Source organism: Ziziphus jujuba, chromosome 7, assembly GCF_031755915.1.
Source record: "Ziziphus jujuba cultivar Dongzao chromosome 7, ASM3175591v1".
Taxonomy (NCBI): Eukaryota; Viridiplantae; Streptophyta; class Magnoliopsida; order Rosales; family Rhamnaceae; genus Ziziphus; species Ziziphus jujuba.
This window is the reverse complement of record NC_083385.1, coordinates 11,296,328-11,312,417: the sequence shown is the minus strand read 5'-3', so window position 1 is coordinate 11,312,417 and position 16,090 is coordinate 11,296,328. Positions and strand designations below refer to the sequence as shown.

The 16,090-nt window shown below is 33.9% G+C and overlaps 1 protein-coding gene and 1 long non-coding RNA gene across 2 annotated transcripts; one reads left to right on the top strand and one right to left on the bottom strand.

The window, feature by feature from the left end:
* Positions 1-5,528: 5,528 nt before the first annotated feature.
* LOC107410602 (uncharacterized) lies at positions 5,529-11,304 on the top strand. The gene is made up of 3 exons (XM_048478823.2): positions 5,529-5,778; positions 6,805-8,632; positions 9,188-11,304. The coding sequence occupies exons 1-3, from the start codon at positions 5,711-5,713 to the stop codon at positions 11,276-11,278; spliced, it is 3,987 nt and encodes a 1,328-aa protein (XP_048334780.1). The 5' UTR covers positions 5,529-5,710; the 3' UTR covers positions 11,279-11,304.
* A 215-nt stretch (positions 11,305-11,519) lies between these two features.
* Positions 11,520-13,812, bottom strand: LOC125423722 (uncharacterized). The gene is made up of 3 exons (XR_009639641.1): positions 13,107-13,812; positions 12,799-12,928; positions 11,520-12,717 (listed from the first exon to the last, which is right to left on the bottom strand). It is a non-coding gene; the product is annotated as an uncharacterized LOC125423722 (long non-coding RNA).
* Between the last annotated feature and the right edge of the window lie 2,278 nt (positions 13,813-16,090).

Below are 16,090 nucleotides of genomic sequence, written 5' to 3'. Positions count from 1 at the left end.
TTAATATTATTATCAGAGAGTAAAAGCATGAGAAAACGGATTCTTAGGTGAACTTCTTGATGAACATGACAGAGACATATTCAACTACCCCACTGCATATAAACAATTAAACAAATTTGGTATTATTACTATTATCTTCTCGTAAATGAAGATTGCCACATTTGTCACAAACTCTTATGAACTTTTATCACATCGGTGCGGTCCTGGTTATGAAATTAAGCTTAAAATGCACCATCCACACAAATTTCACATATATATATATATATAATATATATGTGCATATAAAATAATTTATATGGAACTGGTGTATATGACTTTTGGTGGCTACTTGCACTGTGGCTTCCCCATCCCAAAACAATGGTGTTAATTATTAGCTTTTTGTATCCTTGGCTGCCCAAATTGAAACCAACAGAACTTGTAGCCGCAGGTTATTGAAAATGCAAATCAACAAATTGTTTATGGCCTGCAGGTGAGTCTACGAGTTTATATATAATCATTTTATGGATGCATAATTTTTTTTTCTTAACATAGAAGATTCGAACTTATAATCGTTGTATAAAGAAACAGTTTAACATGAGATCACTAACAAAAAACTTTATGTATAGTTCCTAAATAAAAAGGATTATGAAGGTTGTAGATTTTACAATTCGTTAAGTTATATTATTAAAAATAAAAAAATTGAATGGATGGATTTGTATAGAATATGATACTTTATGGATAATTATTGATTCTAAAAAGTCTATTTTCCAAACCCAACTAGAGCATAATTTCTACATATTAATGGCTTTTTAAGACGTAATCAGGAATTGTTTTTAGAATTTAGATCGTGTATTGGGTAAAAACCCATGGTTTGTCACTCTGCAATCCAGAAGAAAAGGAAAAAAAGAAGCCGTGTACAAGCCAGCAACCTTGAATATTTTGTTGAACGCTTTTGGTTTCTACCAAAAACAAAGAAAGTCCCAGCAAACATGTATGATTTAGCATAATCAAACATCATGTGGACGGAGCTATGTCCAGCCGGGCCCACACTGACGATTCCCAAACGTCGACTCCCAATTGCTTCTTAGGTGGGGTCCACTTTATGTCATTAACTTCCGCTTGACTTGATCAGCCATCGCTCAACCGTTTCGTAGGTAGAAATCAGGACCAGGACCAACCGTTGACAACGTGGCATCAAACTAAAAAAGTCTATCCAACGCACGGTCCGATTGGACTTCAAACCGAGACAATCTGGGAGGGAGATTATGATCTTGACTGACGGGGGCACAGCTTATTTCTCTCGGGAGTCAAACATGGTGCACCCAAATTGATTGTTTTTTTATGTTGTTTTTTTCTTTCTTTTTCTTTATACCTTTTGTAATCCTGTTTACTTTGATAATTATTATTTTCAACTGTTGAACAATTTTCGGGCAACTGTTCCATTGTAATGAGATTACAACACATTCTTCCAGTCCAAAGTCGTGAAATATTACAACTTGAGTTGGACCAGATAATATACAATAAGGAAAAATGTATACTTTCTTTCTTTCTTTCCTTTTTTTTTTTTTTTAAAAAAAAAGGTAATTATTCTTAAACTTTATACTTTTTTCATGTGGAAAGTGTGAAAAGATTGTAGTTTGAAATTAAGATAGCAACAGTCAATTTTACTTTTAAGAATATTACTGTGTTTTGACTTTGATTGATAACTTATTAAACGGGGTGGCATTATTAATTGCTTTACAGGGTTAATTTAGAATAGTAGGATTCTTTAATAGTTAAATCATTTTCAAGTCTTGACTTTTTTCAGTTTATGTCAAGTAAAAATAATTTAATTAGTACGTTACTTATATTTACCTTTAAAAAAATATAAAATCATAAATTTCAAATATTAAGTAGGAAAAATTATTTTAAATGATAAAAAAAAAATCTTCAATTTATGTTTTGGTAAATTATGCACGCTTTTAATATTCAATATAGTGAGAATTTGCCTTTTATGCATCAATATGATATGTACTTGGATTAAAAGATTTCAGTCTTTAATACGTGCCTGATATATTTTTGCATCCAAGAAAAAACAAAAAAAACAATTAAGTTTGTCTTCTTAACCTTTTTTTTTATTTTTTTGAGAGACAAGTTTGTCTTTTTAACCTTAAAAAGGACTTTGGCGACAATAATAATAATAATGATAACTTAGAGGACAAAGCTGGAAACTCAAGGAAGAGAGCGTAATTATAGGAAAGATGACTGTTGGTTCATCATATTTTTCTGATTCATGTTTGTGTTTTCTTTTTCTCCACACCGGGAAGCCCGTATTAAATTTACCCAAAAAAAAAAAAAAAACTTCAACACATCATTTTCTTCGTAATAAACCTTCAACACATCATTGTATATTAGATAATTAGATAAATCTAAGTGATAACTGGGTGGTACATTTTATTTATTTATAAAACAAATCAAAAAGTACAAATTATAACTTATTTATTTTAAGATTTCGATAATCATTGATAATAAATGAACATATATTAAAACTGTAGAAACATGATTTTCTTTATTATTATTATTATTATTTTTTCAATGTAGCTATCTGCAATTAGACTTTTGGTCATATCAACCATCTTTGTCTTGTACCACACCTCTTGACATATAGTTGTAGGTTTGTATCAGCAGGCAGAAACCCAATAATTGCATGTGAGCAATAATGCAAATGGGAGTCCTTATCAAAAATTCTGTATATATATATATATATATATATTTTTTTTTTTTATGGTCACAACCGATCGATGAAATCTAATGCAAATTTAGAACAAAATTGACATAAAATTAGTAGTTTTTAGAATTTTTTTTTTTTTGTGTCGTTTCTATTTTTCATCTTAAATAAAAGTTTATTTATTTTTTTTTTTGTAGCATATGTTTTTCATGGATTCATATACAAATTTATCCGAATGGTCTTGATTGTAAAAAAATTATATATATATATATATATATATATGATAGAAAATTTTTTTTTTTGTATATATATATAAATATACATGTGTCCATATATATACACACATACACATATTTGTGTATAATATTTTGAAATTGCAGAGAGAATATAAAGTCTTATGATTATCAAAATAAAATAAACAAATCGTTATCAGAATTTAGATTTTTTCTTTTTTAAAAAAAGTTTTTTAATGTATAGATAGTGCCACAACGTTACAGCTAAGGGCTATAGACTACTTACAATATTGTACCCAAAATATATATATATATATATTAAGAATAAATTAATATACTACTTATCATCGATTTTAGATTCCATTTGCATGCTTTCGAAATTCTGCCATCCATTTAATATTTCATACTGCAAACTATTCGTGTGACGCAAATGATATTTTTTTTTTTTTATGGGATAAGAGCTAATTAAAAGCATTATCTCATAAATTTATTTTTATTTATTTTTGAAGAAAAGGACATGGGAATTGAATATGGATGGAGCTGCCATGTTTAAAACATGTTCAAAATACGTTTTCAAACTTTTACACATTTATAATAGGAAAGATGGGAAAGATATGAATTCATTCTAACTTCATCTGTGCATGAAAACTATGGAAGTATAATCCCTTTAATTGTGCATGAAAACTAAAATCTTGCCCCATAAGGTGATAGAAGGTGTTCGAATTCTTTTATTTATTTTTATTTATATACATAATAATAATATCACAGAATTTGATTTTGAGAAAAAAGTACATCCTTTAAGGCTATCCTTTGGGAGTTTAAATTTTACACGGAAAGTGAAAGATGCTCTCTTTATATGGAGGGCACATTTCAAAATATTTTTTTTTTAATGATATAAATTATCGGAAATTAATATATTAATAAACAAACAATAATTAATTAAAAAACAACAACAACATCAGGAGCATCATGAAAAAGGCTGCGCATCAAGGGTCCCACCCTACCGTTCCAGTCCATGGACCCAAACCACAACCACCCATTTTTCCAGTACGCCAGCATGTCCTACGAATCCTCAGCCATCGGATCTCATCAGCATCTTCACAAATCACACCACACCACACCACACCCACGGTTCACGACAAACTAAATTGTGCCGTCCAGCTGGCCCACTTGTCCCGCACGGGTCCCACAATCAATACATACGATCCATCCAAGCGTTGAGCCACAAAAAGGGCGGTGCAGATTGAACAAACAGGTTGAGGGAATCTGGGGATTTTGACAGCGCCGCCAAGATGTCTTCTGTTACTTGACGTTTGGCCCGGTACCTGCCGTCCACGGCTGAACCGTCCTCCGCCAGGGCTAGCGTGGCTGGCTCGTGCATTTTTCAATTATTCCAAAATTGGAAAATAAATAAATAAATAAATAAAATAAAATATCACGTGCGCCCTTCCTGGAGTGTGTGAGGAACAGTGACAACAGAGCGTGATTCTTACTTTTCATGGAAAACAACGTATCTACTTGGCCCACTAACACTATCGTTGCCTCAATGTTAGGTGACTTATTTAGTATGCTACGACTACGAGCCATTTGGTACCGAATTGTCTCATTAAATAAATTTCTCAGACAAAGGGGGAAAAAAAAAAAAAAAAGGTTATCTTTAAAATTTACTGAAGCAGAAAAAATATCTCTTTCAATTACCGGTATTTATATTTAAATTCACGCAAAAAGAATTATAAATTACTAAAAATGTGAACATTTTTTAGCCCACTGCTATTACTATTTAGTATTGAAGCTGATACTAAATTGCAAAACTACCACAGCACCGCTTTGTTGCTAGCGCACATAGCCTTGAAGACAGAGCCCTTTGTTGGTACGCCGAGGGGCCGGTTCCGGCCAAAAACGAAGCCAACGAGTTTTTTTTTTTGTTTTTTGGGGCACTTTTATATTTTTGCTGGCAAATACGCCCACGTAACTCAGGGGGCAAAACGGTCTTTTCGGATAATTGAACTCGTTTCGTGTACCATGCACACCAATTACCAAGTCTCCTTTCGACAAGGGACTGCCCCGGTCCCAAAACAAAATTCAAAATAAACGAATAAATAAATCAAATAAACTAAAATAATTTAAAAACACATGGGCAACAAAGTCTGCGAATTTCCCCTTCAACGCCCACTTGGTTGGGGGCCGCTCTGAATAGAATGACCATTATACCGTTTACGCAGGAATTATAAATTTTAAAATTTTTATCTTTGTTTCCGTTAATTTCATACAAGGTCTGGTGCGTAATTCATGGTTTGGTTGGGTCTGAGAATGGTAATTTCACTTTTTTTTTAAACCTCACTTTTTTTAATTAATTTAAAAATATACGGACAACAAAGTCTAAGAACTTCCCTTCAATGCCCATTTGGTTGGGGAGCTCAGTCAAGAATGACCATTATACCCGTTACGCAGGAGTTTTAAATTGTTTATTTTTATTTTTTGTTTCCGTTGATTTCACAGAAGGACTTGTGCGTAATTCAAGGTTCGGTTGGGTACGAGATTGGTAATTTCACCTTATTTTATTTTATTATTATTATTTTTTTTACCTCATAACAACACTATGCTTTGGGTATGTGTGTGGGATGTTTTAGCTTTTGATTCTCCCTTGGCCATTCATTCGCTATTTATCAGGTGGTAGTGCTTGCTCTGTAAGCACATATATATATATAGAAGACCGGCCACAGAAATCGGAAGCCGAAAACCCTCCGAAACTCCATCGGTGGTCTCAGATGGTCATCTATCTTCCTCAGACATGGAGTTTCGAACCCTAACTGTCAGAGCTGCTCCGAAGCTGAAGCAGCTCTCCTTCTTTCACTTCAGGTGTTTTCCCAACACTCCTTTTTTCTTCGCCGTTTATTTCGTTTTTCGATGTTTCCAACCAAAAAAAATAAAAAAAATAAAAGAAAAAATATAAAAGAATTATGTTTTTGCAAACCAACTGATTTCTTTTCTTCTTGTTTTGGCTATAATACTTTCTATAGGCTGTTTCTAATCTGTTTGATGATCATAATTTTTTTTTTTTTTCCATTTCGAGAGCACTGGTTACTCTCTCTCTCTCTCTCTTGTATCCGGTTACCTTTTTTTTTTTTTTATGTGGGCATTATTGAATTTTTCTGTGTTATTCTAAACCAAGCTTATGGTTTTTGGAAGCTGAAAAAGGTCTCTGTTGAGAATCGATTGCTGTAGTCTCTTTACTATGCGTTTTAATACTAAATGGAGCTGTTAATTTTTTATTTTTCTTTTTTCTTTTATTTTTTAGTTTTTTCACGTGCGTTTTTATCGAGTCTTTTAAAATTTTTTTAGACGCTAAATGTTGTGGATAATTATGATTTCAAAATTTTATCGAATTAATATTACTCCTGTCGCTTGCTTTCGATTGAATGTCTGAAATAGGTTGATAATAAGTGGGAATAATAAATATGGCTAATTATTAAAGGTTTGATTTTGGGTTAATAATCATGTGCAAATCCAACTTCTTCTTCTTTTTTTTTTTTTTTTTTTTTTTTGTTTTTTGGTAATTTTTTTCTGTTGTTTCTTACTTTTCCATTTTTCTGTTCAGTTTTAGACATTATTGTGGTCTATGTTTTAGGACCCAATTTATTGGGATGACTATGTTTGGCTGATGAGAAAGAATCCTTGAAAGTAAAGAGAAAAAAATAAAATTTATAGATAACGTTGCCAATTTAGTAGTTGAAAGTTGAAGTTGGTTCCTTAATTGTTGTGGTTTCTATTATTGTGTTTTCTTTTTTGTTTAAACAATATATCATTTTAAATGACAACTAATTCGTACAGCGCAATATATTCTCTCATGGATTGTAACTTGTGTTATATGTTTTGTTTATCCAGGGGATTGTTTAATACAGCCCACGTATTCCATTTAATCGTGGTTCTATCATGTGCCCTTTTTTGCCTCGCTACATGTGAACCATGTTATATGAATGGGTTGCTAAAGCCATCAGAATATGATGCTTGTCAGTCCTTTGGTGATGGTTCAAGTTTGGGGTTTTCGGATGTTAGTTTGGAGAATGGGAATCCAATGAACTTCGTAAATGTTGAGAATGTTTGTGCCAGTTCACATACATTCTGTTTTCCTTCAACATTACCCGGTTTTCCCTCTAAAGGATGTAATAAACTTGAAGCATCTGCTTTGCATGTTTCTGCAAGTCAGTCTGATGGTCCATTAACTGTAGGCTCAGCAGAAGAAACTCGGTCAGAAAGTAATAATAGCTGGTCAACAGATCATGGTATGTTTAGGTTATTTAATGGAGGGATTGTTTCTTGTTCTTTGATCTCCAGAGAGGCTACCAATGAGTTGTCATCCATTCAAGCTGATAGCGCTTATCAAAATGATCTTTCATCCTGTAGAGGGCATTTACTTAATCAGAAGTCCACAAGTTTTAAGCCAGATAAGAGCACTGAGATGACCGCATCTGTTTCTTCTGATGGATCTTCCTTATGTCATGTGGAAATTAGCCCTACTCTTTTGGATTGGGGACACAAGTACTTGTACTTTCCCTCAGTAGCTTTCTTAACCGTGGAAAATACATGCAATGACAGCATTTTACATGTCTATGAACCATTCAGTACTGACTCACAGTTCTATCCCTGTAATTTTAGTGGGGCCTTGTTAGGACGTGGTGAAGTAGCGTCAATTTGTTTTGTATTCTTACCCAGATGGTTGGGCACATCCTCAGCTCATCTCATTTTGCAGACAAGCTCTGGTGGTTTCTTGGTTCAGGCAAAAGGTTTTGCCATCGAGTCTCCGTATGGAATTCGCCCTTTATTAGGTTTGGATGTTTTTTCTGGCGGAAGGTGGAGCAGGAATTTATCCTTGTTTAGTTCCTTCGATGAAACCTTCTATGTGGAGGAAGTAACTGCATTGATATCAGTTTCTTTAGGGCATGCTTCTCTTAGCACTGAAACAACTTGTAGCACTAAAAACTATAAAGATTCAGATGTGTTGGATATGCCAAATGTTAAGGATTGGCTTGTTGTCAAGAGTGATCAAGGTTTTCCACTGATGGCAATTAGGCCCCATAGGATCTGGGAGATTGGTCCCCGCAGCACTGAAACCATTATTGAGATAGACTTCTCAGTTGAATCAAAGGGAAAATTTTTTGGTGCATTTTGTATGCAGTTGTTGAGGTCTTCACAGGACAAGTCTGATATAGTTATGGTTCCTTTTGAAGCTGAACTTGATGGCAAAGCAATAAATGATGATATTTCAGGCTCTATTTCATCATCTCTTGAGGCTTTATTTCCATGTGATGTTAGTGAGACTTTTGTTGCTATCTCTATAAGAAATAGTGGTCCTTACCTGTTGGCTGTTGTTAAAATTACTGAACTCTCAGATAGTGAGGTTTTCCATATCAAATACATGGAAAACTTGCTACTTTTCCCTGGAACTGATACACGAGTCGCTGTTGTTACTTGTACTAGTTCATTAGAGTTTCCACCTGATGTATCCAATATGTACAAGAACTGTAAATTATTAATACAGACAAATGACTCAACTGGTTCTCAGATTGAAATTCCTTGCAAGGAAATATTTCATATTTGTTCAAGAAATTGGAAGGATTCTTCTGTTGGATATAAAAGTCATCTGCAACAGCGAAAATCTGGAAATACAAGGACAGTGCCCATAGACAGTGGCATCGTGTCATCAAAGATCAAGGTATGCGTGTTCTGCTCTGTATTTAGCTACTTAGGTATCCATGATTCTCACTTATGAACTACATCAGCCTTTCAATTCTTTCTTCCTGTGTTCTGTATGGTGTATAGGATATTATTGGACTTCAACTTTTAACATGGAACAAGAATGTGACTGGGCATGTTTGAGTATAGGTTGTTTGGAAGTAGTGGCATATTCTCTTTGAACTTGAACTGATTATTTAGAAGCGGCATATTTACTTCCTCGATATATTTTGTTCTCTTCTCTACCTGATGTTGTTTTTCTAATAATTTTTCCTTTCTATCTCTGTAAGAGAATCATATATGTATGTATTTATTATATTGGAATAACAATATTTTCTTTGGGCTGGTTGTGAGTTCCCTTAGTAATTATTTCATTGACCTTAATGACAGAGCTGGAAGATACAATTGGCTGCAATTTAGGTTCTATAGGCTTTGAAAATTTTTTGAACTTATATGTTTTCAATTTATATTATTTACATATACAGTATCAATTTCCACAATAACCGAGATGCTTCTCTGAACTTATATATGTAAGGCACTGGAGACGGCAGAAGCAGATGATTTGGTGCTAGAAAACTGGAAATCTCATGGAACAAGAAGAGGCATGTCTGTGCTTGATGATCATGAGGTATTGTTCCCAATGGTTCAGGTTGGAAATCATCAATCTAAGTGGATTTCTGTTAAGAATCCCAGTGAACAACCGGTTGTTATGCAGCTTATCCTGAACTCAGGTGAGATTATTGATCAGTGCAAGGACACACATGGTCTAATACAGCCACCTTCATCTGGTAGTTTGGTTTATTATGAATCAACTAGACCAAGTAGGTATGGGTTCTCAATAGCAGAGAGTGCACTGACAGAGGTTTATGTTCAACCTTATGGTAGGGCATCTCTTGGGCCAATATTGTTCCATCCTTCAAATCGATGTTGGTGGAGAAGTTCAGCCCTGATAAGAAACAATCTTTCTGGCGTTGAGTGGTTATCTTTGAGGGGGTATGGAGGATCACTTTCTCTACTCTTGTTTGAAGGATCTGAGCCTGTTCAAAGCATTGAGTTTAACTTCAGCTTGCCAATTCCTATCAATATTTCTCCTCCGGATATGTTAGTTCAGATGGAAGGAACCTCTTTTGCCTGTTCGCCTTTACTATTGAAAGAGTTCTATGCCAAGAATACAGGAGACTTGCCACTGGAGGTGAGAAAAATCAAAGTATCTGGAAAAGAGTGCGGGTTGGATGGGTTTATGGTACACACATGTAAAGGATTTGCTATTGAACCTGGAGAGTTGTCAAAGCTTCTTATATCTTACCAGACTGATTTTTCAGCAGCTACAATTCATCGAGATCTTGAGCTGGCCTTGGCTACTGGTATTCTTGTAATACCCATGAAGGCAAGCCTTCCTATTTATGTGCTCAATATCTGTAATAAATCAGTGTTGTGGATGCGTATCAAGAAACACACTTCAGCAATTATTCTTGCTGTGTCTTTAATGTTTCTAATATTTTGGTTCATATTTCCTCAAGTGTTGGCCTGGTTCTGCTATGATTGTTTGTGCAAAAGTCACAAGAATTCTATGGCTACCACTGCAAGGAGTACAGGAAAATGTTCTGGTATGCTTGACCATAGAAACTGTAAGTTTTCTATGTCGGCTGAGATGGAAAGTTTGATAAAGAAATCTTCAATTCAGGCATCTGTTGGTAAATATACTGGCGGTTGGGTTGGAGCACCAGAGCAAGGAAATATTGAACAATGTGCAAAAGCAACTCCAGAGGATAATGGACATGAGAATAATTTTTCACATTCAGAGAAAGAAAGAAAGTTGCCCTCTGTGCTGTCACAATCTTTACCTGTTAAGAATTCTGACATGCAAGAAACATCCCAAACTGGTAATCTCACGATTAAAACTGAGAAGGAGAAGGGACGAAAGCGGAGGAAGAGAAAGGGTGCTGGTAATAAGCTTACTGGACTGTTTGAAGTTTCAAGTAGTCAAAGTGGAAATTCAACACCTTCATCTCCTTTATCTCCAGTCACATCTGTAATACCCAAACATATCTGGCCACAATCTCTTGATATGGACCAAGCTGTTGAAGGTCAGAATTCATATAATGAAGTGGCCAACCGGCACTGTCAGAAGAGTGATGCTTCCGAATCTGTCCCTGAGAAAAATGTATCTGATCCCAAGGTTACTACAAGGTTCCATGGTACTGAGTCATTTGTTAACACTAAGGAGCAGCCTTCAGCGCCAAAAAGAACTGTCAGTAAGCCTGTTCTGTTGCCTTCTGCCACTTTTCCTAGCGCTAGTAGGCCAAGCTCAAATGTGCTGCCATCTTCCTCTCCTTTGGCTTCAACTTCCTCTATGGCTCCACATGCTCGTGCTCCTGGGTCCAAGCTTTATGACCAGAAAAACATCCGAGCAGACGAGAAGGAACAGCTTGGGGATCAATACACATATGATATCTGGGGTGACCATTTCTCTAGACTTCATTTGATGGGTAGTTCAAAGGATCTCAGGTCTCCATTCTGCAGGGTTTCAGAGAATGACTCTGAAAGCTTCTTTGTAAAGGGCCCACAAACCCTCATGAAAAAGTCTCAATCAAGATCTGTAAGTTGTTTCCATCTAGAGGGTTAATGAAAAATTACTAATAATTTGCTACTTTTCGCTGCAGCTGTATCACCCTTTAGCTTGCATTAGGTTGAAGGAACCTTATAGCATCTCAGTATATCTCTCTACACTGACTTATTCTAGTTTTCCTCAATTAGCGAAAAGCAATCCTATATAGAATTTAGTTGAACACGCTTTTTGACAATGAAAATTCCCATGGGTATCCTCACAAGCTTAGATCAACGAAACGATAGTTTGCTATTCACTATTTACTAATGAAAGTGACTAGAATTTTGGGGGCGTCAAAAATCTTTGTGATGGAAGTATTTGTGCTACAAATTGCAGCATATGAACCATTTGAGAACTTCTATAGCAGTCGAATCTTCAAATTTCTAGACCCATTGAGTTAAAAAAGATCTCTGTACCCGTGGTCAAACAGGTAAATTTGGGGCTCAACGAATTGTAGGGATTGACAAATGAGCCAATTTAACATCACAAAAATAAAAGGCATTAAAGACGAAGAAAAAATTAATTTAACTTTTGAAAGTGAGACCACTGAATAAGCATCTAATGTGAAGGAGTTTGTTTTCCCAAATACCTTCTCACTGGTGGAAATGAAAGATTTTGTGATTGTAGGTCTAACAATTAATAGGCCCTTAATAGGGAGTCTAGTTTGCTAACGGGCTCATTCTTTAAGCCTTGCTTTTCTCATTTACCAAAAAAAAAAAATCAAAAAGCCCTGCTTTTCTCCTCTCTGTTCTTACCCTCCAAAACATCCACTTGAATCTATGAATAACTTAACTATTGATATATATATATATATATATATATATATGTATGTATATTTCCCGTTCACTTGTAGATGACATATACCTTTAATGTGGCCGTGTGTTTCTTCGATAATGAAGTATTATGGCAGAAGATCTGGGTTTAATTTAGTGTATTGGTGGTGGTGGAGCAGAACATATGTTACACAACACAAATAAGAGAGGCACATATGGGTTTTTTTTGTCTCACCAACCTTTTGTTTTTGGCTGTTTTGTCTCTTCTTTTATATATGTAGGATCATACTAGCCACTGGAAATTCAACACGAACTGCAAAAAAGATGTTGAAGTTTAATACTAATTTATGTATCTGGCGTTTGTCTGTAACTAGACCTCAGATTATTGTTTTCAATGAACTTTATTATGTTGTAAACAATCTAAGCAAAGCACCTGTTGGTTTATTTTCCACAGATAGCCTCTCGTTCAGCCTGATGATCCAATGGACTTGATATCATAAATCATAACTAATCAATCTGAGCCACAGGTTTTCTGAGAGAGAACCACTAGTTTTCAAGTTTTGCACAAATTTTCCTCCGCTATAATCTACTATTAGTTATGTTCCACATAGAAAAGCGGAAACTGGGGATAAGAAAAGAAGAGCTTTTCTTCGTTGCATAGCATTCAATAGCAAGTTCCAATTCCTATATGTACGGCTTAATGTTACTAACCAAAACAAAAGAAAGACAGATAAGGAAAATGAATGCATCTATAACGGTCAATACCTTCATTTACCATCTTCTATGGATAAAGAAAGTACTCCATTGATTAGCTAGCCATGTGAAAGTGACCAATATACCTTGTGTACGCAGTTATTTCATTTGAGGAATTTAATTATTAGTCATGATGTAGAGTCTGCATGAGAGGGGGAAAAAAAAAAAAAAAAAATCATTTTGGTGTATGAAAATGATCAGATTGCTGTAACTTTCACATTAACAATGCCCACCTTACACAACCAAATATTTACTGATCACTAAAGGCTATAATAAACTCGGAAACGTACAGATAATAGATGAGACAGAAACTTCCTCACCATGAAATGTGACAACGACGAGAGAGAACGATAGCCCCGTGTAGGTATTCATGCTGAGTGCTGGCAATGGAAGAAGGAAGGTATAAAAAGCAAACTAATTGGAAGGACTAAAGACTCCATTTTGCATAACAATGATGGGATATGCAAGTTTAGGGACCATTTTTTATTTTTTAGGCACAAAGAGCTGGCATGGCAAAATCCCATATGCAACTATTTGTCACTAGAGCTGGCTGCCAAATGCTATATATAACATAACAGGGGCTTCAAATAGTGACCTTCCAATGGCCACCTTACAAATTCACCCAAAAAACCAAGATAGCCTACCTTACAGAACCAAAAAGTCTCAATGGTTTTTAGCAATCAAATCTAGAAGAATAAAGGGAGATTTTTTTTTATTTTTTTATTTTTTTCCTTTTTGTAGTATGTTGTGTTTGATGCTAATTGATGAAAACCGTGTCTATAAAATGTTTTGATAAAAAGCTTGGTTCTTATAAACTCAATGATCGTTTCTGAGATGAAGAGGACCTGAGAAAAAGGCACGTGGTCCAGAAATTCGTAGGGTATACTAATTTGGACCACATATACAGCTGGAGGACTCCATATAGATCATGTCATATTGGTTACCATCAACGTGGGGGTCCCTCTAAATGTCCTTAAGCAAACAATGTCTCTATTTGTTTCAAAGATTGAAATGGCTAGTTTTTCTTTTTTTTTCGTATCCAAGTACAAGGAAATATGTTGGATATGGTGGTTTGCTGGATCATGTGCATTGACTTTCTCATTAATGGCATGGATTGCGGATGAGTTTGCACACCCAAGTTAATTATAATTCTAAGTAAAGGGTAGTTTTAGACTTTTAGTGCAATGAATACGGATGGTAAACTTTTTGTATACCACCCAGAAATTATAACATTCCTCTGACGTTGTGAAAATTTTTCCAGACCATATTATTTAGAAAGGGTTAAATACACTTTACTATCTTTAAATTTGGACAAAGTTTCATTTCGGGCATCTACATATTTTTTTATTTTTATTTTTTTAAATTTGAAGTTTCATTTTTGGTATTTACATTTTTTTATTTTTTTTTTAAAGTTTGATACCCTTATAAATTCAAAAAGTTAGCATTTTAGTGGCAGATTAAATGTCAACGGAAACTGTCAAGATTATCTATGTTTTGACAGTAAACTGATTTTTCTCATTTTTTTTATCATTAATTTATCCTAAAATACACCAGAATTCACTATTTAGTGGACAAAATAAACATAAAAAAAAAATTTAGACTAAAATTCAATGAAAGTAATGGTTTCTTTTACATTTAAAAGTTTATCATTAAAATGCAACTTTTTAAAATTGAAGAGTATCAAATGGAAAAAAATAATAATAATGATAATTATAGAGATCCTGAAATGAATCCCCATACAGAGGGTGGTCAAGTTCTTTTGGCCCCCAGTTTGGGTTGGCGCTGTCATCTATGTTTAATGTTTTGTAAATTAAACGCTCATAAAGGGCTATCCAAAATAACATTTGTATCAATATTTTCATTTTCTTTGGCATCCATGACTTGTTTTGATCGAGAACCTTTGAGAAAAAATAAAAATAAAATAAAAAAGATGTATAATATATAAACAAACAAGTTCTAAAGTTTTTTTTTTTTTTTCCTCCTCATTTTTATTCACCAAAAAGTTCTAAAGTTTTCGTTTAATTTCTATTATAAGATTCGTTGGAAAGATATTCTAATCAATGTTCATTGTTTTGTTTTTGTTTAATTATCTGAAAAGAAAGTTATCTAAAATATCGTGTAAGCTGCTGATTGACTGCAGAGATCAGGAAAAACTTTTAGGTGTTATGTCATATTCAGTCTCCAGCTAATTTGGTATCTTTTGGTTAGCCGGGCAACTCATAAATTAAATTTGTGGTTTGTGAAATATATTATAATACAGAAAGATTAATAAAAGTATAGGAGATTTTTCCTTTTAAAACAAAGAAAAGGATAATTGTAAATAACCTCACAAGTCACAAACACAACCGATGAGTCCCAAGAGAGAATCTAGCATTAAATCACACCAATGAGAGAAGAGGAAAGGAGAAGAGAAGCTTTCTCTTTTTGCATGTGGCAATGTCTATGACTTTTTTATTTTTTTCATTAAATCTTGAGCTTGCAATTCTTCCACCTTTAGCTTTTGGCCTCATCCTCATTCCTCTCACTACTACTCCAGAATTTTATGTGGGTACACTGCCCCCTATGTATAAATTGGGACCACTCATATATATATATATATAAGATATATATACTTCGACCTAATATGTAAAAGATGTATATACCTAAATAAATATTCGTTTTTATAATTTACTGTCCAACTGCTTCCTTTCACATTCTGTGTTTAATTCTACAAATATTTCAGTTCCTAAAGTTTTTGCAATATTGATAGAAATGGAATCTATAAATATCCTCGTCGCTGACCAGAATATGAGTTATTTATCACCAAAAAAAAAAAAAGTTAAAAAAGCACAGAGCATTACTCGTTTATAAATCATTCACCAACAAAAAAAAAAAAAAAATCCTTGGTCACATTCAGCATGAAAAAGAAAATTTATCTTAAAACGTAAGCAAATTATTATTAATTTATCGAAAAATACATCATGAAAAAGAAAATTTATCTTGAAAATGTCAATAAATAATCATTAATTCCTCAAAAAATATATCAAATTTGAATATTCTACCCTTAACATAAAATAATAATAATAATAATATAAATTGATGCGATTAATTAATTAAATAAAAAACCAGAACTAGAGTGTTAATTTAGTGGATTAATACTACAATCCCCCCACAAAATATATAGATATATATATATATATATCCTCTCTGCTAGTAAATTATGAAACAAAGTTAATGGTGGATAAGCCAATTAATCAAATAGGGTCTTTATGTGAATGGTTTGAAAAGTGGAAATTGGCTTTTTGCCTAAATGTGTGAATGTCAT